The sequence below is a fragment of the Arvicola amphibius genome, chromosome 17 (genome assembly GCF_903992535.2).
Source record: "Arvicola amphibius chromosome 17, mArvAmp1.2, whole genome shotgun sequence".
Lineage (NCBI taxonomy): Eukaryota > Metazoa > Chordata > Mammalia > Rodentia > Cricetidae > Arvicola > Arvicola amphibius.
Window position 1 is genome coordinate 31600980 of NC_052063.2, and position 24213 is coordinate 31625192.

Below are 24213 nucleotides of genomic sequence, written 5' to 3' on the forward strand. Positions count from 1 at the left end.
GAGACACAGTGAGAGAAAGAAACAGACAGAGACAGAGAGGGAGAGAGAGAGGGAGCTTCCTCCCCTGGCAGGACTTCCTCCCTTACTGCTGCGGCTCCTCTGCCTTCTGCTCTCTTGTCTCTTCTTTCCAGGCAGGGGCCCCCCAGTGAAGGGGCAAATAAATAGCCCAGCGGGGTCTGCACCCCACCTACCAGCTCTGGCTTGCCCTTAGCCGTCTCTGGCACCAGGTCATCCAGCTCTTTGCCCTTCCGCCCAGCCTTGGTATCAGCATCAACCTGGCGGCCCTGGGGGACAGAGCTCGGCGTCATGGAAGCTGGGCAGAAAGTGGCCAGGTCAAGGCCTTGGAGGCCTAGAGGTACACTGGGCAGCCACAAGCTCTGGGAACACTCATGCCACTGTCCCATGCTGCCTCCAAGATTAATTAGACATGTGGTTGGCATGATAGACACTTGTAGTCACATGTATCTTTACAGATGCTCTAAGGAGCTGGACGGCAGATCCTAATCCTAGATTCAGTCAGTATCTTGTATGAGCCACACAATGTTTTCTTCTGTTTAAATAATGCATGAAATGGAAATGGAAAAAAACAAGGTGACAATAATTATGAGGCAAAAATGAAAAAATATGGGAAACATGACAAAGTGTAAAAACTTCATACGAGTTATGGCAAGCCATGTCTCTATCTGTCCCAGCTCCTACGTTAGCCTGTGTGTCCCTGGGACAAGGAGCAACTTCTCTCCCTCAGCAAGTGCCAGGGCTAAAAGAAGGACGAAACACATGGGCTGACTCCTGTGGCCCCTTTCCAACTCACTGCTCAAGAAGAAGCCCTACAGCACCCCTGACTCTGTACTCTACAACATACGCAAATAAAAAGGTGAACAGAAAAAGAAAAGTCCAAAGAAGTCCCGTCTTACCCACCCACCCTTGTCCCCAGTGCCCCTCACCCTACCTGTGGGGTCTTGGGCTGAAGAGGAACCAGCCCTGATGGTGTGTCCGCCAAGACATGGAAGTGAGACGTGGGTGGAGGCCCCATTGGGGTTGGTCGGCTCTCAGCATCTACCTGGTAGTTAATAAGACCCCATTGTTCCAGGAAGGCATGGACCCTGTGAGAGAAAGGAAGGGTGGGCCATATGGGACAGCCAGAAAGGAGGAAGACTTGCGCCATCACCCACTCGTCACTGACAGTGGTACCCAGGCACACACCCCCGGCCTGGACTTCTCTCCGTGACCATGCCCTAGGGACCGTCTCCTCCTAGGCGGCTGGTGAAGTCCATCCGACTGCCTTTCAGCTGAGGACTCGTCCCTTTGTCCTATTTTACATGACATTTCCGATCCCATCCCCTAAGTCCTGTTATGTATGGCAGGGGGTTTCTCTAGGTGTGTTCTCCTGCTTATTCCCTATTTTCCTGAAAGTATCTGTAGCTCTGCCAAGACACACACAGCTGTCCTCTCAAACTCACTGTCCACGGAAGCAAGACCCACCTCATGATAGCGCAGACATCACCCGCCAAGTTCCGCCGACAGGCAGTGGACGTTAGATACTCCTGGGGATTCAGTCGGTAAGTGTCGATCATGAAGTTTCGATATGCCAGGTAGCTTACAAGAGTCAGACAAATATGAGGAAGAAAATTAATGTTTGTTGAGGCCCAAGGGGAGGAAAAGCGAGAAAAGTGCTACCGACCCCTTCTGTGTGAGAGAAGCCAGGGCTATCTAACTCCATGGAGACGGCAGACCAGGTTCAGTTCCTGCACCCCTGTGCTGGCTCATAATCATCCATAACTCCAGCTCCAGGGAATCTGACACCCTCCTCTGAACTCCATGGGCACCAGGAACACGTGGAACACATACATACATGCAAGCTGAACACTCACACAAAATAAGTAAATCTAAAATACAAATGTTTCTTGTAGTCTCCTTGATGGCCTTTTTTTTTTGGCTTTTCGAGACAGAGTTTCTCTGTAGCTTTGGAGCCTGTCCTGGAACTAGCTCTTGTAGACCAGGCTGGCCTTGAACTCACAGAGATCCGCCTGCCTCTGCCTCCCGAGTGCTGGGATTAAAGGCGTGCGCCACCACCGCCCAGCTATCTTTGATAGCCTATTTTTTTTAAACTCAGACAAAGGTGATTCATTTGAATATCCAAAGTACTTTACAAAATCATATAGAAAATCTAAAATCATTCCATTGTCCTGTTTTATACTATCATCATTTTAATTGGCTTGAACTACTTACTAGAAAAATATCTTTTGCTATATGTAAAATATTCTTGCTGTTACCTATAGGAAAGGAGATGAAGGATGTCAAGAGAGACCATCACGAACAAGTTTTAGCGGGCATCTACCCATCCCCAGCCCAGAGGTGAAGAAGGCAGTAAGCTGCTAGTAAGTGGCGGTGCCATCAGTGGCCCAGCTGATCTGAACAGATAATTGTGAGGTCATTGTTTTGCCAGTCCACCCAAAGCCTGCTGTCTGTTGAAAAGACAGAGACTAAACTGCTGCCATTTGAGACCTCCCTCCACAAATGCAGTGAAGAGACCACCCTGATGGCTTTTCTATTGAAATGAATTATCACCTCAGTTTTCCCTGGGATTCCTACTCTCCCAAGTGCTGAGGTTACAGCATGGATCACCATGCTCATCTTACCCAACTTTTAAAATAATAATTAAAGGTAAGGAAAAATGCCTGTTTCCCAAGACACTAAAAAAGTCCTTACCCACGCAACTAGCCAATCAGCCTGATGGTGGAGAAGGACCTTATAGACTGCATTTTTAATTTTTTTTTCTGGTTTTGAGACAGGGTTTCTCTGCATATCCCTGCCTATCCTGAAACTCCATAGGTAGTTCCAGGCTGACCTCGAACACAGAGATCTGCCTGCCTCTGCCTCCCAAGGGCTGATTACAAATGTGTAACACTGTACTTTTTAAAGTTAGTTTTTACATATACTAGTTTTCTCCATTATTTACATTTATGTATTCTTTGTATGTAAGCACTCGCAATCCACAGCACACCTGTGAGGGTGTGATGGCAGCTTTCACGAGCTGGTTCTCTCCTGCCAGCACAGGGGACCCAGGGACCAAATGCAGGTCAGACTCCAAGCTGCTAAGCCATCTCACTCCCTCTCTCTCTTCTGTCTGTTTTCACACATTTCACATATTTGTGTTTGCCACATGTGTGGAGGTCAGAGGACAGCCTATGGGAGTCCACTCTCTCCTGCCATATGGGTTCTAGGGATCCATGCAGTTCATCAGGCTTGGTGGCAAGCGCCCTTACCCACTGAGCCATCTCACAGATCCTTTTTTGTTTTTGCTTTAAAAAAAAAGATTTATTTTATTTTAGGGGCCAGAGACATGGCTCAGAGGTTAAGAGTGCTTCTTCTTGCAGAGGACCTGGCTCAGTTCCCAGCACCCACATGGAGTCTCATAACACATGTAATTCCAATCCTAGGGGATCTGATGCCCTCTTCTGACCTCCAAAGGCACCTGCACATACCACGGTGCATGTACAGAATACATGTATGCATTCACACACAAATATATTAAAAAATGTTGAGGCTCGTTTTATTGTTAATTATCCGTGGGGTATGCGCATTGCATGCAGGATCTATCTGAGTTGTAAGTAGTTGAGAGCCACTTGACGTGGGTGCTAGGAACCAGACTGGTCCTCTGCAAGAGCCAGTGCACACTCATAACCACGGATTATCTCCACACACACCCCTTCTTGTTTTTTGATTTTTTTTGTTTTGAGACAGAGTTTCACTATATAGCCCTGGCTGTCCTGGAACTTGCTCTATAGACCAGGCTGGCCTTGAGCTCACAGAGATCCACCTGCTTCTGCCTCCTGAGTGCTGGGATTAAAGATGTATACCACCATGTCTGGCTTTTTTTTTTTTCCTCGTGAGACAGGATTTCACTTTGTAGTTCAGGTTAGTCTGGAACTTGCTTTGTAGCCTAGACTGGCCTAGAACTTGTGATCTTGCTTCAGTCACTCAAATGTTGGGATGTAATTTATATTTGAAGTTAGAAAGATTTAAAGCCAGATGCCAGTCTTATCATGATAATGTGTCAAGTTACCTCTGGTGTCACACGGGATGTCTGTGGGGAGCTACCTGTGGCTGGCACTGTAGCTCAAAAATGGCAGCTTCTGGGCTGGGGCTACACAAATCCCAGCACGGGCGCCAGACCACTCATGGCGGCTGCCAGCTCCAGCACCAACAGATCCGACACCCTCTACTGGCCTCTGTGGGTTCTGCACCCACATACACACACACACACACACACAATAACTTAACAAATAAAATAAATCTTGCCAGGCAGTGGTGGCGCACGCCTTTAATCCCAGCACTCGGGAGGCAGAGACAGGCAGATCTCTGTGAGTTCGAGGCCAACCTGGTCTACAGAGTGAGTTGCAGGACAGCCTGTACTGTCACACAGAGAAACCCTGCCTTGAAGAAGAAAAAATACAAAGCCTAAAACAAAACTAAACAACAAAACAAAACAAAACAAAACCCACTCTTAATATTTAAAAAGGTAGCTGTTATAAAGTATAAAGTCAGACTCTGAGCCAAACTACAGGTCAGACCCTGGTTTTACATCTTACTAGCTGTGTGAGTTCACTCAGGTGCCAATGTCATCTGCTCCTCCTGCCAGCATCCTGGTGTGTAAGCTAGACACAGTGGTCACCAGCCTGAGACTAGTCAGTGCTGGGGCCGCTCTCGGGGAAGTCAGCAGTTCTCATTCATCGGTCCTGAAAGCACGTGTGGTAACACGGGACCATGTCATCTGGTAACCAACTCCCTGTCCTTCCTGACGAACCCACCCTCCTCAAGAGGGAGAAAAGAACAGGGGAGAAAAGACGCCCCTACCCCGAACCCAACACACACAGAGGGAGGCTGAGCAGCAGCAGGCGCAGAGGGAACGTCCCAGTCCCAGTCAGCCGTCCTGTCAAGTCTCACAGTATGGCGACTTAGAAGAGCCAGAGAGATGCGTAAGAGTTTACAGCAGGCTCAAGGAGGGGGTGTGTTCCACATGGCACACAGCAGTGATCAAATTCAATAAACACCAACACACAGGCCCTCACCCTGGCTCTGGCTGGCATCAGATGTGTGGACGAGACTGACTCCCAGAGGTCCGCAGACAGCGCCGGGACACAGCTCCTGCGCACCTCCCCCCCCCCCCCCCCCCCCCCCCCCCCCCCCGGACCTTACAGCCCATTCTTCCAGAAGGCGCTCTGGGGCACTTCTCAGAGCTGGGCCTTCCCTTTAGTTCCTTCTCGTTTTCTTTTTTCTTCTCTTTAAAAAAATCTAGCTAGGAAGCCCACACTGGCCTCAAATTTGAGTTCTTGTTTCAGCCACCCTCCCACATGCTAGGACCACAGACAGACATGAGCCACCAGGGCTGGCCTTATCTTGTTTTCTTACCAGGATTTCAACCTAGTCCTAGTCATTTACATTTTAATTAAAGTTGCTGCACACACTAAGGCCATGTACATTACAGAGAACAATTATGACTGAAATTCTCTGCATCTGTTAAAATGTGAGGCAATGAAGTCTACAGACGAGCACACCTTGCTCATCATCCTCAGGCGCACCTAAAGAAATGCTTTAAAGGGTCAGGTTGCAGCTGGCTAGTGGCATCTACCATGTGTGCGTAAGCCTAACAGAGAGCCTGCCTGGATGTTGTTAAATCTGAAAGGGTGAAAGCAGAAAGAGCACTAAAAGACAGCCATGAGCTGAAATCTTACATCTCTGGAGTCTTTGACTTGTTCTTGCCGTTGAAGAACTCAGGGAGAGCCCTCCGCTCAATGGCGTGAACACTGCAGGAGAAATCACAATGGGTCAAGAGAAGGTTTTAGGGGTGGAAGAGGAGCCCTAAAGGGAGTGTGGTCACGAAGCAGCCCTAAACTGTAGAGGGGCCAGAAACTCCTCAAGTGCTGGAGCATCTCTGGAAGGCAGTGCAACATCAGCCTCACTGAGGCAGAAGGACTGACGGACGGGCTGGCTGTACCTGTTGTAGTCAAACCAGGCGGCGTAGCTGGGGATGATGATGTGGTGGGTCTGCTCGGTCACGTTGTCCTCGTGCAGGTCTGGATTCTTGGTCTGCTCCCCCTTGTTGCCCGTACTGCTCTCGTCCTCATCCTATGATACGGAGGCTGCTGGACACACAGCGTTCCCACTCCCCGCCTAGCACCCCTCCGGTCCCTCCACCCAGGAGCATGGACACTAAGAGGTGGTGAGGACGAGCACCATGGGCCCTGGGGCTGTGAGCGGGCTGCAGCACTGAGCAACAGCTAGAGGACGCTACGGTGGGAAAAGCCCAGGCAGGAGGAACTACAGTCACAATCACAGAGGTAGAGCCCCTCTAAACTGGCTCCACCTTGCCCGTGGTCTCCATGCTTTCATCCTCCTGTTCATCTGAAACGGAAAGAAGGCGAGATGTAAGGCTAGAGCCTCCTACTGAGAGCCAGAGGCTAGGGAGGCCAGCCGAGCTCTCCCTGCCGGGCACTGCCGCCTTAAGGCTCTGTCTTACCCAGGTCAGTCATGGTGCCTCCTTTAACTGGAGCTGACTCCGAGTCCTTCTTAGTGTTGACTGCCAGGAGGAAAGAGACACTGTATCAGACGTGCTGGCAAAACCAAGCCCTAGGTTCTCAACCGTTAATAGTTTTACATGTCTTGCTTTCTCAAAACACTCTGAAGCAGACTTGTTAATTTACTGCCCTTACCCAACCAATGATTTCATTTAGCTTCTTTTTCTGTGTGTGTGAACTCCTGACTCGCCTGCCTCAGCATCCTGAGGGCCATCTTTGACTGGTCCTTGCTTCCCTACATAATCTTTTATTATGAATTTGAACTAGATCATGCTATAGATAAACAGATGCCATCCTCGATGGGCTGGCAACTAAATCTAGAGCCTCGTGCATGTACGCAGGTACTCCACCAGGGTCACAGCTTCAGCCCCAAGCCTCTTGTGTTTGTTCTTCTTAAGAGTGGCTCATGTATTTGAGGCTTCCAACTCTCCAGCCCCGAGTGCTGGGGTACAGCCAGGTATCACCACCACGTCCAGGTCCCCAGCACTCTTCCTTTTTTTCTTTTTCTCCCCAACTTTTTAATTTTGGTTTTGGCTTTGTGAAACAGTCTTATGCTGGAGAGATGGCTCTGCAGGTAAGAGCACTGGTTGCTTTTACAGAGGTCCTGAGTTCAATTCCCAGCACTCACATGGTGGCTCACAACCATCTGTAATTGTAGTCCCATGGAATCTGATGCCCTCTTCTGGAGTGCAGAGGTACATGCAGACACCCATATACATAAAATAAATCTAAATAAATCTTTTTTTAAAAGAAACACAGACTCGAGTCGCTCAGGTAGGTTTTGAATCCACCACGTGGCTAAGACCGGCCTTGACTCCTGATCAACTGGCCTGCCCAGCGCCAGGGTTACAGTGACAGTCATGACTTTGCTGCTGCTTCTGAGACAGGGTGGCTTTAGGAGTCATTCTCAGCCCAGGAAGGCCTTGCACTACTCATCCCCCTCCTGCCTCAGTCCTGCAAGTGATTGGGATTGTAAACCTATGCTATGCCACCACGCCTAATTGAATGGTTAGATCATAATTTATTATTATTATTATTATTATTATTATTTTATTATTATTATTATTATTTTGGTTTTTTCAAGACAGGGTTTCACTGTGTAGCCCTGGCTGTCCTGGAATTCACTGTAGACCAGGCTGGCCTTGAACTCGTAGAGATCCATCTGTCTCTGCCTCCCGAGTCCTGGGATTTAAAACTATCTGCTACTAAGCCTAACTTAAATATTTAAACAAGATTTTTTTTAAAAAAAATGAATGCAGAGCCGGGTGGTGGTGGCGCATGCCTTTAATCCCAGCACTCGGGAGGCAGAGGCAGGCAGATCTCTGTGAGTTCGAGGCCAGCCTGGTCTACAAGAGCTAGTTCCAGGACAGGCTTTAAAAAAGCTACAGAGGGGCTGGAGAGATGGCTCAGAGGTTAAGAGCACTGGCTGTTCTTCCGGAGGTCCTGAGTTCAATTCCCAGTAACCACATGGTGGCTCACAACCATCTGTACTGAGATCTGGTGCCCTCCTCTGGCGTGCAGGCATACATCAAGGCAGAATGTTGTATACATAATAAATAAATAAATCTTTAAAAAAAAATAAAAAATAAAAAAAATAAAAAAGCTACAGAGAAACCCTGTCTCGAAAAACCAAAAAAAAAAGAAAAAAGAAAAAAAAATGAATGCAGAATGCAGGACTCTGCACCCCCCAGGCAGATGCTCCACAATAAGCTGCACCCCAACCTAATCTTTGTTTTGGTTTGTTTTTTTTCGAGGCAGGGTTTCTCCGTAGCTTTAGAGCCTGTCCTGGAACTAGTTCTTGTAGACCAGGCTGGCCTCGAACTCACAGAGATCCGCCTGCCTCTGCCTCCCAAGTGCTGGGATTAAAGGCGTGCGCCACCCCTGGCCCAGCTCCCAACCTAATCATAAACATCTTAAAGCAAAAGATAATTCTCCTCATTAATTCATACACAAACACTCTGGGCATACAGCTCTGCAAATCTCACCCTGGACTGCATTTCTGAGGCTCTGAGGCTACTGAATGGGACAGAGACTGCAAGCCAGTACTGGAGTACAGCGCAGCAGATGTCACCTCCGACATACAGAAGGAGTGCAGGGTTTCTCTTTAGTTATTCCTGCTGCCCTTTACGTTTTTCTTTTCCCTTTCTTCTTTTTAAAAATATCTGCTTTATAGCCATATGCGTACATGTGCATGTATGTGAACATAGGTAACACGTGTATGTGAATATGTGTAATGTGTGTATGTGACCATGTGTAACGCGCATGTATGTGAACGTGAGCAACATGTGTATGTGACCATGTGTAACGTGCACGTATGTGAATGTGAGCAACATGTGTATGTGAACATATGTAACACGTGTACTGAACATATGTAACACACGTATGTGAACATGTGTGTGAACACGCATGACATGTGTATATGACCCTGTGTAACATGTGTGTGCGTGAGCATGCTTAACGTGTGAGCATAACTCGTGCATGTGAACATATGTAATGTGCATGTGAACACATGTGACGTGTGTATCGAACGTGTGTAACATGTGTGTATGTGAACTTGTGTAGCACGTGTATGTGACCACGTGTGGCACGTGTGTATGTGAGCGTGTAGCATGTGTATGTATGTGAACGTAACATGTGTATGCGTGTGAATGTAACACGTGCATGTGAACATATGCAACACGTGTATGCAAACATATGCAACACATGTATGCGAACACGTGTAACGTGTGTATGTGACCATGTGTGACACGTGTGACCATGTGTAACGTGTATGTGAGCATGTGTAGCATGTGTATGTATGTGAATGTGTGTAACGTGTGTGAACATGTGTAGCATGTACAGGTATGTGAACATGTGTAAAGGTGCCCCTGGAAGCCAGAAGAGAGCACTGGATCTCCTGGAGTGTTTTTATTTAATGTGGGTGCTGGGAACTCCAGGTCCTCTAAGAGCAGCATGTACTCTTAACTGCCGAGCCATTTTTTAGCCCCAGTATTTTTCTTTTTAACAAATTCAAATGTGTCGATTGTGTGTGTGAAGCGTACATGTGGGGTCACAGGGCTACACTGGTGTCATCTACCAGTAGCCTTTATTTCTTGAGGTAGGGTTTCTCACTGATTCAGCTAGACTGAGTAGCCAGTAGGCCCACCTCAGTACTGGGGTCATGACAAAGACGGCCGCGCTAGGGTCGGAACTCAGGTCTCTGCAGCACTTTTTCTTCTTTGAGGCAGGGTCTCAGGCAGCCGAGTGCCTTCAGCTACTGAGTCTCATACTTCTCACGTGCTGGAAGGAAGGGCTACACAGTGTTAAGACTGAACTCTGAGCCTCATGCACACTAGGCAAGCGCTGTAGGAGGCAATACCCCAGTCCAGAGTTCTTTAAAAGGCGTGGGGGGGGGGGCACAAAACAGACACTGTGAGGAGACGAGGGAGGAGAAACTGCACCAGGATGTGAAATAGATAAATAAATTTGCTAAAAAAATTTTTAAAAAAAGATAGGCCAGGCGGTGGTGGTGCACGCCTTTAAACCCAGTACTTGGGAGGCAGAGGCAGGCCGATCTCTGTGAGTTCGAGGCCAGCCTGGCCTACAGAGTGAGCTCCAGGACATTCAGGGCTACACAAAGAAACCCTGTCTTGAAAAACAAAAACAAAAAGTAAATAACTTTTGAGATGTATTTCTATGTGCACGAGTGTTTTTGCTAGAATGTGCTCCTCCCACAGCAGTGCCAGAAGAGGGTGCTGGGTCCCCTGGGACTGGAACTCGACAGCTGTGAACCACCACTAGGGAGCCAGGAATCGAACCAGGAGCCTCTGCAAGGGCAGTGACTGCCCTTAAACACGGAGCCAGCTGCCCGCTCCCGCCCCACTCCATCTTTTTTTTTTTTTTTTTTTGGTTTTTCGAGACAGGGTTTCCCTGTAGTTTCTAGAGCCTGTCCTGGAACTAGCTCTTGTAGACCAGGCTGGCCTCGAACTCAGAGATCCGCCTGCCTCTGCCTCCCGAGTGCTGGGATTAAAGGCGTGCGCCACCGCCGCCACTCCATCTTTTTATCATAATGTTTGCATAAGCTTTATAATGGTCCTAAAGTAATGTTTTTGTAGTATAATTTGCATAATTTACCTTGAATATATATGTATGTATGTATATGTATATATATATATATACACACACACACACATACATGTATACACATATTTAATGATTTATTTATTTGAATTGGTGTTTGCCTACACGTACATCTGTATAAGGGTGTTGGATCCTCTGGAACTAGAATTACAGTCAGCTGTAAGCTGCCATGTGGGTGCTAGGAATTGAACTCTGGAAGAACAGCCAGTGCTCTTAACGGCTGAGCCATCACTCCAGCCCCTTTTGAAATGTATCTTATTGATGGGAATGAATAATCAAAGCTATCAGGTTAGAGTGATAGCTCAGTCAGTAAAGTGCTTGTTGCACAGGCCTGAAGACCTGATTAGTCCTTAGAACCCACGTACAGGGCCGGGCACAGGCATGGTGGCATGACCTTACAATCACAGCATTGGGGAACCAGAGGAAAGCAGACTAGCCTGATCCTGAAGACCCAGGTCTCAAAACACAAGGTAGAGGCAAGATAGTACAGTGGGTAACGGTACTTACTGCCAGTCCCTGGAGCAGCACACGGTGAAAGGAGAGAACCAACCCCCACAGCTGTCTTCTGACCTCCACATATGCACTGTGGCCAGTTCTCTCTCTCCCTCTGTCTCCCTCCCTCTCTCTCTCTCTCTCTCTCTCTCTCTCTCCACACACACACACACACACACACACACACACACACACACACACACTGTAAATAAATGTTAAATAACAGGGCAGAGGCTCCTGAGGAATAACACCTGAGGTGAGCACTGCCTCTATACGCTTGTGTGTGTACACGTACACTAAAGGATTTGGAGGGCTAGGGCTGTAGCTCTGTGGTAGTGCATTTGCTAGGACCCAGGAGGTCCTAGGTTCGATCTCCACAAGAGGAAAACAGGAAGTGTGCAGACAACTGCCATCAACTGGAAGGACCCGACATGGATACAAAGCAAGAGGATTTCTCAAGGTAATGCTGATTTCACTAATCAGCTATGCAGAAGGGAAAGCTACTTTAGATCTGGAGAACCCACCCTTTCAGGAGCTTGGCACAGCAGGGATGGGAAGAGTGGGTGTTGGCCATACCTGCTTTGGGGAGTGTCACCTCTTCTACGTTTGGAACTGGCGAGGGCTCATCCATGTCTTTCGTCAGCTCTTCCTGCTCCTCTTCTCTGTGGCCTCGCTTTGACTTGGTGTAAGGTGTTGAGGGTCTGGGAAGGAGAGGAGAGAGAGAGCATCAGGGCAAAGCTGGGCGGAACAGAGAGGTCCGTAGAGTGATGGGGGGTACAGCCGGCTTCCTTCAGTGTAGGGACTACCACCATCAAGCAGACATGTGAAAATTCCCTCCCCGTCCTCTCAGACACCCAGCCAGGGGCAGTGACTTCAAGAAGCACGTCTTTCCTTTGGCATGCACCACGTGGACAGTGCCCGTGGGCGCTGGCTAGGGGTCGCATACCCTTTCTTGGCATTCTTCTTCTTAGCTTCTGGGGTCGGCGAAGGAGAGGGAGAACGCTTCCTCTTCTTATAGTTCCCCCCCTTCTTGTCCCGTCTGTCTGAATCCGGGCTGTTTACCTGCACATCAGAGAACTGGGATAAATGTCAGCCTCCAGCTCCTAGTGAGGCCTGTTCTGAGGTTTAAGTTAAGTGCTCAAGAAAAACAAGCGGAATTTCACCTCATCTGTCAGCGTCTTCGCCGAGATCTTCTTCCGTCGGGAAACAGGGCTTTTGTCGTCATTGACTTCATAGTCTTCCTCATTCATCCACTCATTGAAGGTGTCTGTGTCGAGGATCCACTTGGCGTGAATCTGACGGGCAAAGGCAGATCACGTGGGAGAGTTACCAGAACCCAGGGCTCTGTCTAGAGACTCAACACAAACCCGAGTGCACAGAGCCCCTGCCCCCTACAGAGGGCGCTAGTGCTGGGTGTTACTCCAGGAGTGGAGGGTTGTAAGGCTCACCTTCCGAGGTTTCTCAGGCGTTGGAGCATCTTCCACAGATGCTTCAATTTCACTAGCTGGGATCCACGTATCGTAACTGCCGGAAGAGATTCAGCATGAAGTCGAGACAACAGGATGGAGAGATGGGAACCGAGTGCAGCCTTACACTTTCCTTTTCTTTCTCTTTTTCCCCACTGCACAGAAATGATGAAACCCTGGGCCTCTACCACTGAATTATACACCCAGTCCTGCCTTTTCCATTTACAAAAAATAGTCAGCTGTTGATTTGCCCAATTAAATTGGGATTCTTTTTACCACAAAGCAATAAAAGCATATTATAAAATATTTCAAGCAGTTGGGTGTGGTGACTTATGCCTATTATCCCCACACTCGGGAGTTGAGACAGAAAAACAGATGCAAGTTCAGGGCCAGGCCGAACTATATAGAGAATTCAAGGGCAGCCTGGTCACTGTAGTAAGATCTTGTTTCATAATAAAAATGCAAAAGAGGGCTAGAGGTAGCTCAGTGGTGTGTAACTGACGAGCAAAACACACTCCTGAGCTCAAGAAACCATCAACAAAAAAACAGGCTCAAAAACACTAAAGCTAGGCTTTGTGGTACATGCCTACAATCCCAGCACTCTAGAAGATGAGGCAGGAAAGCCTTGTGTCTGAGGCAGCCTGAGGAGCATAGTGAGACTCAGTCTCAAAAACCCAAATAGAAAACCAACCAGGGAGCTGGAGAGATGGCTCAGAGGTTAAGAGCACTGGCTGCTCTTCTAGAGGTCCTGAGTTCAATTCCCAGCAACCACATGGTGGCTCACAACCATCTGTAATGGGGTCTGGTGCCCTCTTCTGGCCTGCAGGCATACACACAAACAGAATATTGTATACATAATAAATAAATAAATAAATATTTCTTAAAAAGGTATGAAAATACTCTAATATAGGCAACTGTGAGAATCTGAGGCAGAGAATTCCCTTGAGTCTAAGGCCAGCCTGGTCACACAGTATGTCTTGGGTACCTGCATCAGCTCATACCACTCCTTCAAAAATCATTGCAATTATGCCTGGAAGTGATGGCACATGCCTTTAATGCCAGAACTCGGTAGGCAGAGGCAGGTGGATCTCTGTGAGTTTGAGGTCAGTTTGGTCTGCAGAGTGAGTTCCAGGACAGCCAGGGCTACACAAAGAAATCCTGTCTCGAAAAACAACAACAACAAAATAATTACAATTACATTATACTTGGTATTTGTTTTCTTTGGCTAACTTTTTACAATAATTTTCTTTTAATCTTACATGCTTGTTTTTAACCCCCTAAAAGGGAGGTCATACTATGTCTCCCCAAGGGATTAGAAGTCCTAGGTTCAAGTGACTCTACCTTCTGGGTATCTGAAACTATAGATGCTAACCAGCATGTCTCACTTAAATTCGTCTACAAATTATGCATATTATATCACTTTAAAGACTGCATAATAGCCCAAGGTAATTATATACATCTTCAGAAACACTAATTTCCTTACTATTACACTGTTTTAACTTTTGTTTTGAGACACGATTTCACATAGCTTAGGCTGGCCCTAAACTTCCCAGAAAATCAAGGATGACTTTGAATTCTTGATCCTCTTTCTTTGGCTTCTCAAGTGTTGAGATTACAGGTGTGTGACAACCTACAGACGTCAGACCGCAGAATGGCTCAGTGGGTACAAATGTTTACCACACAAGTCTGAAGACTTGAGCTGGATCCCAGAAACCCAAAACGGAGTAAAAACACTGACTTCCAGATGTGTATCTGTATACATGCAAGCGCGCGCGCACACACACATACAAATAAGAAAGAGAAGGCCAGATGTGGTAGAGCAATCCTTTAATCCCAGCACTTAGAAGAGAGAAGCTGGTGGATCTTTGTGAGTTCAAAGTCAGTTTGGTTACAAAGCAAGTCAGGTTAGCCTGGCTATAAGTGGGACCTTGTCTTAAACAAATATGTATGTATGTATGCATGTATGATAAAAAAGAAAATAAATTGACCCAGGGAATGACACAGACAGCAAGATTAAAGACCTGAATTCTATCCCAGAACCTATATGAAAGTTCTGGGCATGGTGCTGAGGAGATGGCCCAGCAGTTAAGAGCAACTGTTGCTCTGGCAGAGGACCCAGGGCCAGTTCCTGGCACCCACATCATGGTTCACAGCTATCTGTAATTGCAGTTCAAGAGGATCTGTAGGCACCCTATTCTGATCTCTGTAGGCACCAGGCATGCGTGTGGTGCACACACATAAATGCAGACAAAACACACATAAACATAAAATTAAATAAACAATGCTAGGCATGGTGGATTAAGCTTCAGAGGTACAGACAGTAGGATCCCCAGGGCCCTCTGGCCATCCAGTCTACACCAATTGGTGAGTTCCTGGCCAATGAGAAACCCTGTCTCAAAGGAAATGGACAGCATTCCTGAGGATGACCTTGAGGTTATCCTCTCACCCCCACACATACAGAGTAGGAACATATATTAAAATCATTTGGAGTAGCAGTGCATGCCTTTAAATCCAGGAGGCAGAGGCACACAGATTTCTGTGAGTTCAAGGTTAGCCTGGTCTACATGGTGAGTTCCAGGTCAGCCAAAATTACATAGTAATTTTGTCTCAAAATAAAACAAATACCAGGAACTGGGCACTGGGCATGGTGGTGTTTGTTGGTAACACAAGCACCAAGGAGACTGAGGCAGGAGTTCCATACCAGCTTGGTAGAATGACCTGGTCTCAAACAAACACCAAACCAAAAAGCAGTGGTTAGAGAGATGGCTAAACATTTAAGAGCAATTGCTGCTCCTCCAGAGAACCTAAGTTCAGCTTCCTCCACCCATAAGGCGGCTCACAACCATCTATAACTCCAGTTCCAGGGAATCCGATGCTCTCTTCTGACCTCTCTAGGTACTAGGCACACACATGGTTCACAAACATACATGCAGGCAAAACATTTATACACATTAAAAAAAAACTCTAAAAAAAATTTTAAAAAAAGGGAACACACACAAAATCAGTGTGATGGAGCAAGCCTTTAATACCAGCATGGAGGAGGCTGAGGCAGGAGGATTGCTACAAGTTTGAGGCCATTCTGAGCTACACAGCAAGTTCAATGCCAGCCTGGATTACATAGCAAAATTCTGTTCTAAAAAACCAAACAAGGAAATAAACAACCCATAAGCAGTGCCTTCTTGCTCTGCCACATGGCTTCTGTGTCTGGCTACTGCTGCTTCTCCCAACTACTCTGAGAACCCATCCTCACCTGTCAGGGTAGTAGCCCCAGTGCAGAAGAACTTGCTTGTCTCTCTTCATGACTGGCCGTACCCATTCCTCTGAGAATAGAGACAGAGAAGAGAGAGGTCAGCTGGAAAGAAGCACAAAGACTGACCAGATAAAGGCACTAAGCAGTCTCCTGTTCTAGCAGGAAAGAGGATGCAGGGTTGCAACGCTCAGAGCCTCAGGCGGTGTACAGTGAACTAAGCTGTCCTTCACCCACTAGCCCAAGCCACCGTAGCAGAGGACGAGAAAGTGGGTCTCACCTTCTTCTAGGTTCCCCGGGACAGGATACACAACATGGGAGGCATTGCTCTTGTCCTCAGTAACGGTTCCCTGGACAGGCAGCACAAGAAAGAGCAGGTAAATCTATTGCCTTTTCAATCACTCTCAGGTATAAATAAAAGAATTAAAATGAAACCGCAGATTTGCCGCTCTAATGACATCTTTCATGCGGAGGTATTAAAATCAGTTTGTAGTATTTCCTAGCAATACTACCTAAGTGGCATAGAAACACAGAGGTAATGATGTGTTTGCACTGGAGAAGTGCCGAAGAACTAAATGTCCCCACAGATAGCCCTCTGCACAGGATCTGCAGTGGACAGGTGTGCCCACAGATAGCCCTCTGCACAGGATCTGCAGTGGACAGGTGTGCCCACAGATAGCCCTCTGCACAGGATCTGCAGTGGACAGGTGTACCCACAGATAGCCCTCTGCACAGGATCTGCAGTGGACAGGTGTGCCCACAGATAGCCCTCTGCACAGGATCTGCAGTGGACAGGTGTGGTGTGCTGCCTGTGTGCACAGAGGCTGGAGGTCAACTAGTGTCCTTTATTACTCTCCGCCGTGTGACACCTCGGCTCCTGAGCTGGTTGAGGAGCCCCAGGATGTGCTCATCTCTACCCCCAGCACTGAGCTGTAGGTCCAAACCACAACACCCGGGTGTCCCATGTTCGGAGCATCCAGACCCAGGTCTTCATGCTTGCATGACACACACCGAGAGCCATCTCGCAGCCCTACCCATTGGAATTTGTTTTTGTTTTTGCTTCTTTGTTTTTCGAAACAGGGTTTCTCTGAGTAACAGCCCTAGCTATCCTGGAACTTGCTCTGTAGACCAGGCTGGTCTCAAACTCACAGAGATCCACCTGCCTCTGCCTCCCGAGTGCTGGGGTTAAAGGTGTGCGCCACCACCACATGGCACCCATGGGAAATTTAAAGTGGACTATATCTGCCTATCCATAATATCTGCTTTTTATTAAAAACTAGTTCCAAGCACTCGAAAAAAAAAAAGTCCCAAAGAATAGAGATTTTGTTGAGGCTGTTTTAACAATATCACTCTATAGTCCAGGCAGGCCTGAACATACTATGTTGGCAAGTATGACTTTGAACTTTTGATCCTTCTGCTGCTACTTCCCAAGTGCCAAAGCATATCACTGCACCTGATCCCAAGGTTGCATTTATCAGAAATCAGATATGGCACGTTCAGTGGAAGATGTTCTCCTTCAACCATGACGATGCAGCTAAGGGGAGCAATGACAACTCTATCAAGCCTGGGCACTGGAGCAAACGGGACAAGTACCACCCAAAGACGCCAGCTTTCCACTGAGCAGACGGGGCCACAGAGAAACCATGCCACAAGCTGTTTCCTGATGGGAGACACCATCAGTCATGGAGGAACACCGTGTAACCATGGCAACAGTGTGTACAGCAGTCAGGAGTTCAGAAGCTTCTGACTTACCAGCCCCCTCTCACTCACCTGGTGTCTCTTTACAATGTCTTTTAATTTCCCCAGCAGCTTGGGCTCGATCTCTGGGCACAGGAAGATGTTAGGTCGAGACAGGCAATTGTTCTGTGAGGAGAAGAAGTAGCTGAGATGAGGAAAGGCTGCTGTGTGTTCTCACTGTGGAGAGGGAAGTGGAGAGGGTGCGTGCTGGAATTTTACCTGCACCAAGGACTTCTCAATGGTCATGAACATTTCCACGTTGCGGTCCATGCGGGACGGGTTCTGGAAATCGTAACGCCGCCTTGTGAAGGAACAGTAACCTAGTCAGTTATATTCTTTGTCTGGGAAAGGCGAGGGTGCAGGATTTTCTCTCTCTTTTTAATTTATATTTTTATTTTACTTGTATGGCTGTTTTGCCTGCTTGTATGTACCATGTGTTGAGGAGGCCAGAAAAGGTCACCGAATCCCCAGGAACTGAGGTTACAGAAGGTTGTGAGCAGCCATGTGGGAATGGGACCATGTCCTCTGGAAGAGCAGCCAGTGCACTTAACCACCACTGAGCTGTCTTTAGTCTTGACAGTACATAACTTTTGTCTTTTTTATTTGTTTGTTTGAGATAGAGTTTCTCTGTGTAACATCCCCGGCTGTCCTGAAACTTGCTCTGTAGACCAGGCTGGCTTTGAACTCACAGAGGTCCACCTGCTTCTGCCTCCTGAGTGCTGGGATTAAAGGTAGGCACCATCACCCTGTTTGGTACATAACTTCTTACCAAGGGAAATTAGGCGGTAATCTTGTCACAAATTTTGCCCAAATCAAAGGGAACAAAGAATTCCTGGTCTCAACTGCATAAATCACTCTGTTTAATCCAAAAGGACAAAGTTTGAGATGTCCACCTAAGAGGCCTCTTCCTAGACTTCACACCCCTCCCTCATTCTTGGGGACTGTTCTGACTGTGACAGCTATTTTTCTGACCTATCAAAAGAAAAGACACACAGCATTTCTAATGTGTTCTCTCACTTCAGAAGGACCCCAGAAAATAATGGAAATTGTCTTTAAACTAAATAAAAGAGCAGAGAGAAGGCATCTCACCATCCCTGGTCACTCTTGAATTTGTAGGCAGCTGCAAGAATGTGGCACAGGGATCCTCCTGCTTTGAAATCTAGGAAACATTTGATCTGGAAATTGAGACAGGGAGAGGTGTGAAAGTTACATTGTGTGTGTATATATATATTTTGGTTTTTCGAGACAGGGTTTCCCTGTGGTTTCTAGAGCCTGTCCTGGAACTAGCTCTTGTAGACCAGGCTGGCCTCAAACTCAGAGATCCGCCTGCCTCTGCCTCCCGAGTGCTGGGATTAAAGGCGTGCACCACCACCGCCTGGCTTGTATATTTTTTTTGTTACATAAAAATCCTGCTACAGAAATTCCACTCTGAACTGATCTCCCTCTCAAATGTTTTATTTTGTTTGCTTGTTTTTCCTTTTTTCTTTTTTGTTTTTTCGAGACAAAATTTCTCTGTGTAACAGCCCTGGCTATCCTGGAACATGATTTGTAGACCAGGCTGACCTTGAACTCACAGAGGTCCCCCTGCCTCTGCCTCCTGAATGCTAGGATTAAAGGTGTGCGCCACCCTGCCATTTGCTTGTGTTTAAGACAGTGTCTCACTATGTAGCCCTGGCTGGCCTAGAATCCACACGCAGACCAAGTTGGGCTGGAGCTCTGCAGCAATTACTCTGCTCTATCTCCCGAGTACTGGGATTAAAGGCATTAAACCCACATGTCATTGTACCATGTGACCTGGAGAAAGTTAGAAAAGAAACCAATATTCATTTTTAAAATGTCATTTTGGACCAAGCATTCTACTGGATTACCTCATGTACTACTGATGAAATGCTATCAAATTCATGGAGAGGTGAAATTATTAAGACTCATAAAGGTTGCTCCACAGCTGTCATGAGACAGAACCAGAACTAAACACAAGTTTACACAAACTCAAATCCCATTGCCCCTTTTCGGGGATTGCACATATTAATTTATTCGGTCCACGTGTCCTCCTGGAGGTCTCTCCTTCCAGCATGTGGGTAGCTGAAGAGAGCACTTTATCAGCTGAGCCACCCCCTTTGTGGCACTGCAGACGCAATTCGGGGCCTCTTAGGGCTAGGTACACACTCAACCAGAGCTTTAGCCCCGTCTGTAGGCTTCCTGACTCAGCCAACCCAGGTTTATTCTTCTTTTGCTTTTTTTTTTTTTTTTTTGGTTTTTCAAGACAGGGTTTCTCTTTGTAGACCAGAGAGTCCTACCATTCCTGGAGATCTGCTTGCCTCTGCCTCCAGAGTGCCAGGATTAAAGTCGTGCACACCATGACTGGCTGTGACTCAGGCTTCTAAGTGGTGGGTACATCAGATGTGTGCCGCCATGCCTGGTCTCAAGCCTCACTCAATTTGACTTTTTTCAGATTTATTTATGTGTATATGTGTTCTGCCTTGCGGTGCATCACGTGAGTGAGTGCCTACGACGGAGAATCAGAAGGCCACGTGGGTACTGGGAACCAAACCCAGGTCCTCTGCAAGTGCTCTTAACCACTGAGCCATCTCTCCTGCTCCCAAAACTTCACCCCCTTTTAAGAGGGCATCAGGAGAGAGACACCGGAGGACTGAACCCCACAGGCTCAGATTACTTGTTGCATGTTTTTTCAAAAATAACAGGAATAGTCAACTGGTGCTAGTTTAAGCCCTAATGTCCTGACCACTAGTGGAAACTGTTACTGTAGGAAATAAATCTACCAAAAGTATGAAATTTGAAAAAAAAGGTGGATTTTATTTTTGTTTTTCTTTTGAGACAGGGTCTCACAATATGGCACACACTGTCTGAACTGCTAGGTGGGTCAGGCTGGCCTCCAACTTTTGATTCTCCTGCCTCAACTTCCCTAATTCTGGGATTACATGCACGTAGAGAAAAAAAATAAAAAGCAAAACAATAAAAAACTCCCCTTCCAGTTGGGAGGCCTCATATCCCCTCCCTTTGCACTCACCGGCAGTTTGGTAAGGGGTGCGTTGCTGACATGTTTGCCAAAAACCTCTTCCTGAAACTGGAGCAACTGCACAACCAGGCTTGACAGAGACTTGTTGGTCGGTGGTTCTGCCTGTATGTACTGGGGAAGTAAGGAAAGAAAGACAGGGATGGCAGGCAGATTCTCTACTGCCTCCCATTTCTTCCCCGTGAGTTCCTGCAAGCCCCTGGGGCAGACATGTCTTGTCTATATAAAGAGGGCTCCAGCAGCTCCTGAAGTCTATCTGCACCCCGACACTGACACTGCAGGACACCCTGATATCTGGCCACCTCGTCCCCAAACAACAGTAAAATCTGCAAGGTTTACAGAGCTCAAGGCAAGAAAACAAACATCTCTTTGAGGCTTTAAGTGAAACAATGTACTTCTTGGGGGACCATGATAAAGGACCAGGTTTCCACATACTGGTGTTTTAAAAGGGCAAAAAGGAGAGAGAGGCAGGGCAAGCCGACTTACAAACTAAGCCTGTACATTTTGCTTCTACTGAAACCAGGCATGATTGTCATTGTTGGGTCTCCTCTCTAGCAAGAAGCGCAGACCACTCACCCAGCCTGACACTAAGTAGGAAGACACCGTACTTTTATCCCTTTCTGAGGACATGAGACCTCAGACATTTCCATAGCCTGCTACCTGGGATCCTACCTTTCTGTTCTGTTCAGAGCTAGGAGGCTAATTTTCTCTTTACCTTTTGACCCCTATTTCCTCTACCCTAATCGGAGTCAGCACCTCTCGGTGGGAGGTGTAAAAAGATCTGTAGTAACAAAGAGTTAAGCACTTGAAAGCTGAATCAGGTCACAGCTGTCAATCCCCTCGGGGTTACAGACTTAAGACCCTAGTCTGGTCTCCCTTCAAAAGGTCAAAAAACGGAAGACTGGAAACCAGAGCCTCACGCTGGGGGTTCAAACAAGTCACAGAGCCAACAGCTGTTTGTCAAGAGTCTGACACCCACAGAGACCCCAAACGGTTCCAGGGCCAAACTCAAACCAGGATTAGTGGTGAGTTCTGAAGCTGTCCACTATTCTGACAGGCTGCAAAGCCGGGGTAGGAAGACTTGGAGGTTGTAAAAGAAAGCTAGGGGTAAAAAAAAAAAAAAAAGAGCCCTTAGCCAGGGGTAGTGAGGAAGCAGGCCATATCCAGGAAAAAGAAAAAAGGCCTAGAGACAATGAAATCACGAGAATGAGATTTGTGTAAAAAAGGGAAAAAAGACAGGTAAGGGCTGCTGAACCCTTTTGTTCACCACCTCTATTATTTCCAGTTACGGGGTGGGGGTGGGGTCTAGCGATAGGAAGCTTATCCCAGCCTCTGGACCTCAAACCCAAAGCGATGCTGGGCTGGGTGGCAGAGCGACTTTATTGTGAAGCCAAGGCCCGGGCTGAGGGGCTGCTGCCCTGGGACTCGCATGCCCTGTCCCCCAAGGAGGTGCAGGGGGGACGAGCCTGGGAGACAGGTGATTCCCCAGGTAGAGCCCCTTCCCACGGCCTGCTCCGCGCCTGGATCGCCCGCTGCTTTCTCCGTCTGCCTCCGGACGCACACAAAGCCAGCACCGGGGAGGCCTGGGCCGCGCCGGTACCTGGCTCGGCGGGGAGCTCCGGCGGGCACCGCGGCTCGCACACCGGAGGAGAGGAGGCGCGCGACGGCACCCGGGCCGGTTAGCAGGGAGGGCGACGGCTATCGCGCCCCGGGCCGCCGCCCCGGGCCGCCGCGAGCAGGGGGCAGAGGGCGCAGAGGGGCACGGTGGGGGCGGGGTGGGGGAGGGGCGCGGAGGCCGCGGAGGCCGCGGGGAGGGGCGCGGCGGCCCGAGGGTGGGCCGGCCCCGGGGAGCGCGAGCCCTTTGTCCCGGCGGCCCCGGGGCGGCCGCCGTGCGGCCCGGCCGGCGTACCTTCTTGTAGTTCTTGCCGAGCCAGAGCCGCACGTTATCGAACTGGGTCACGGTGTCCGCGGCCTCGTAGTACTTCACGTTGGGGCCGCCGTCCTTCTTCCGCACCGCCATCTTCTCGGGCTCGGGCCCCGCCGCCGCCCGCCCCGCTCAGCTCAGCTCAGCTCCCGCCTCCTCCTCCGCCCGCCTCCCGCCGCCGCGGCCGCCGCCTCCCGCCGCCTGGGCCGGCCCCGGCCCGCCGAGCGCCCCCTGCCGGCGGCCCGGCACGACGCGGCGGCGGCGGCGGCGAGAGCGGACGGACGCGGCGCACCCGGGCCCGCGACGGGGCCTCCCGCTTGTTTCGCGGCGGGAACGGGCTTCGTCTCCCACCCCGCGGGGACGCGGGTCCCCGGGAGCCCCGCCCCGTCGCCCCGAGCGGCCCCCACCGTGCACGGTCCGGAGGCTCCGAGCCCTATCGCTCCCCAAACTTCCTTCACTTATTCGCATTTCTCTGCCAAGCCCACGGGCGCCTGACGCTGCGGGGCCGGTGCACCCAGCACCCTCTGGCGCCACCCCGGGGGCCTCCGTGTGTTCTCCGGGTGCTGACAGTCGTCTCTGATTAAGGAATCCGTTTGCCAGCCCGGAGCCCCCGACCCTGTCCGGCGTGGCGGGAGACGAGAGGGCGCGGCTCGAGGTGTGCGCCTCGGGGCCACCACCGCGACGGGGTCACGGGCCCTTCTGTAAGCATGCGGCGAGGCTTAGTTTTGGGAGTCACGGTGGCCGAGTGGTTAAGGCGTTGGACTCGAAATCCAATGGGGTTTCCCCGCACAGGTTCGAATCCTGTTCGTGACGATAGGTTCCTTTTTCCTTTCCCCTTTTCATCTACATGAGGAAGTAAAATTACTGGTCTCACCATTTCAGTGGGTTAGGTCGGGGTGGCAGAAACTCAATTGTACATACGCACTTGTATTGAATGCTAGGATACTAGACACTTTGGGATTTCTGTAACGATTCGATAATGAAGGATTTGGGTGAAGAAGATTTGTTAGGGTATGTGGGTGTTGTGCAGTGATAGTCAAACCCGAAATTTCTAGGGAAAGAGGGTATCTCCAAAATGTATGATCAGGCCTAGGAGGAGGCCTATTGAAACCTGAGCACTGTAGATCCCACGACTGAGATAACTTGGTATTCAATATTTATTAGGTAATAGAAACAGGTTCGAATCTTTATGTACATTAACCAAGCTAAGAACTCATCCTTTCTTAACCTCTTACCTTTCACTGCCCCCAGTTCTTGGAAACCTTGTTCTTGCTGTATCTCATTTCCTGCATAGCAAAATCTCCAAGAAGGAGCTCTGAGAATTCATAGAGCTGTCTTGTATTTGTGCTGGTTTCCCACTGCTTCCCCGCACCCTTTTAAACACGGTTCCGCTGCCTCCCCATCACCAAATGTCCGCATTCCTTCAGCTCCACATGCGCTGAATCGCTCCAGCTGGAACCTGTCGTTCTCCCATCAACAATAAATTGCGTACAAGGAATCTTTTTACTTGTTGGCTTTTTGAGAGCATTTCCCTGTAGCCCAGGGTGGCCTGCTGAGACTCAACGTAATCCTTCTGTCTCCGTCCCCTGACTGTTTAAGATGACATGTTTGAGCCA

The 24213-nt window shown here is 48.7% G+C and overlaps 1 protein-coding gene and 1 non-coding gene across 12 annotated transcripts in view; one reads left to right on the forward strand and one right to left on the reverse strand.

The window, feature by feature from the left end:
• The window catches only part of Smarcc2 (SWI/SNF related, matrix associated, actin dependent regulator of chromatin subfamily c member 2), a 29576-nt gene extending 6837 nt beyond the window's left edge, over positions 1 to 22739 (reverse strand). For 3 of the 11 annotated variants that reach the window (XM_038314556.1, XM_038314562.1, XM_038314555.1), the window contains exons 1-18: positions 22583 to 22739; positions 20668 to 20787; positions 18729 to 18814; positions 17859 to 17940; positions 17673 to 17765; positions 16183 to 16252; positions 15906 to 15975; positions 12638 to 12713; positions 12353 to 12484; positions 12136 to 12251; positions 11766 to 11890; positions 6521 to 6580; positions 6368 to 6405; positions 5999 to 6129; positions 5736 to 5807; positions 1483 to 1596; positions 950 to 1103; positions 192 to 284 (exon numbers count right to left, since the gene is read on the reverse strand). In XM_038314556.1, the coding sequence (XP_038170484.1) occupies positions 192 to 284; positions 950 to 1103; positions 1483 to 1596; positions 5736 to 5807; positions 5999 to 6129; positions 6368 to 6405; positions 6521 to 6580; positions 11766 to 11890; positions 12136 to 12251; positions 12353 to 12484; positions 12638 to 12713; positions 15906 to 15975; positions 16183 to 16252; positions 17673 to 17765; positions 17859 to 17940; positions 18729 to 18814; positions 20668 to 20787; positions 22583 to 22693 (1743 nt within the window). In that variant the 5' untranslated portion in view covers positions 22694 to 22739. Of the gene's footprint in view, positions 1 to 191; positions 285 to 949; positions 1104 to 1482; positions 1597 to 5735; positions 5808 to 5998; positions 6130 to 6367; positions 6406 to 6520; positions 6581 to 11765; positions 11891 to 12135; positions 12267 to 12352; positions 12485 to 12637; positions 12714 to 15905; positions 15976 to 16182; positions 16253 to 17672; positions 17766 to 17858; positions 17941 to 18728; positions 18815 to 20667; positions 20788 to 22582 lie in introns of all 11 variants that reach the window. The other 8 variants (XM_038314554.1, XM_038314561.1, XM_038314553.1 and 5 more) reach the window with 3 other exon arrangements.
• A 589-nt stretch (positions 22740 to 23328) lies between these two features.
• On the forward strand, positions 23329 to 23410 carry Trnas-cga. The gene has a single exon. It is a non-coding gene; the product is annotated as a tRNA-Ser (tRNA).
• The last annotated feature ends 803 nt before the right edge of the window (positions 23411 to 24213 follow it).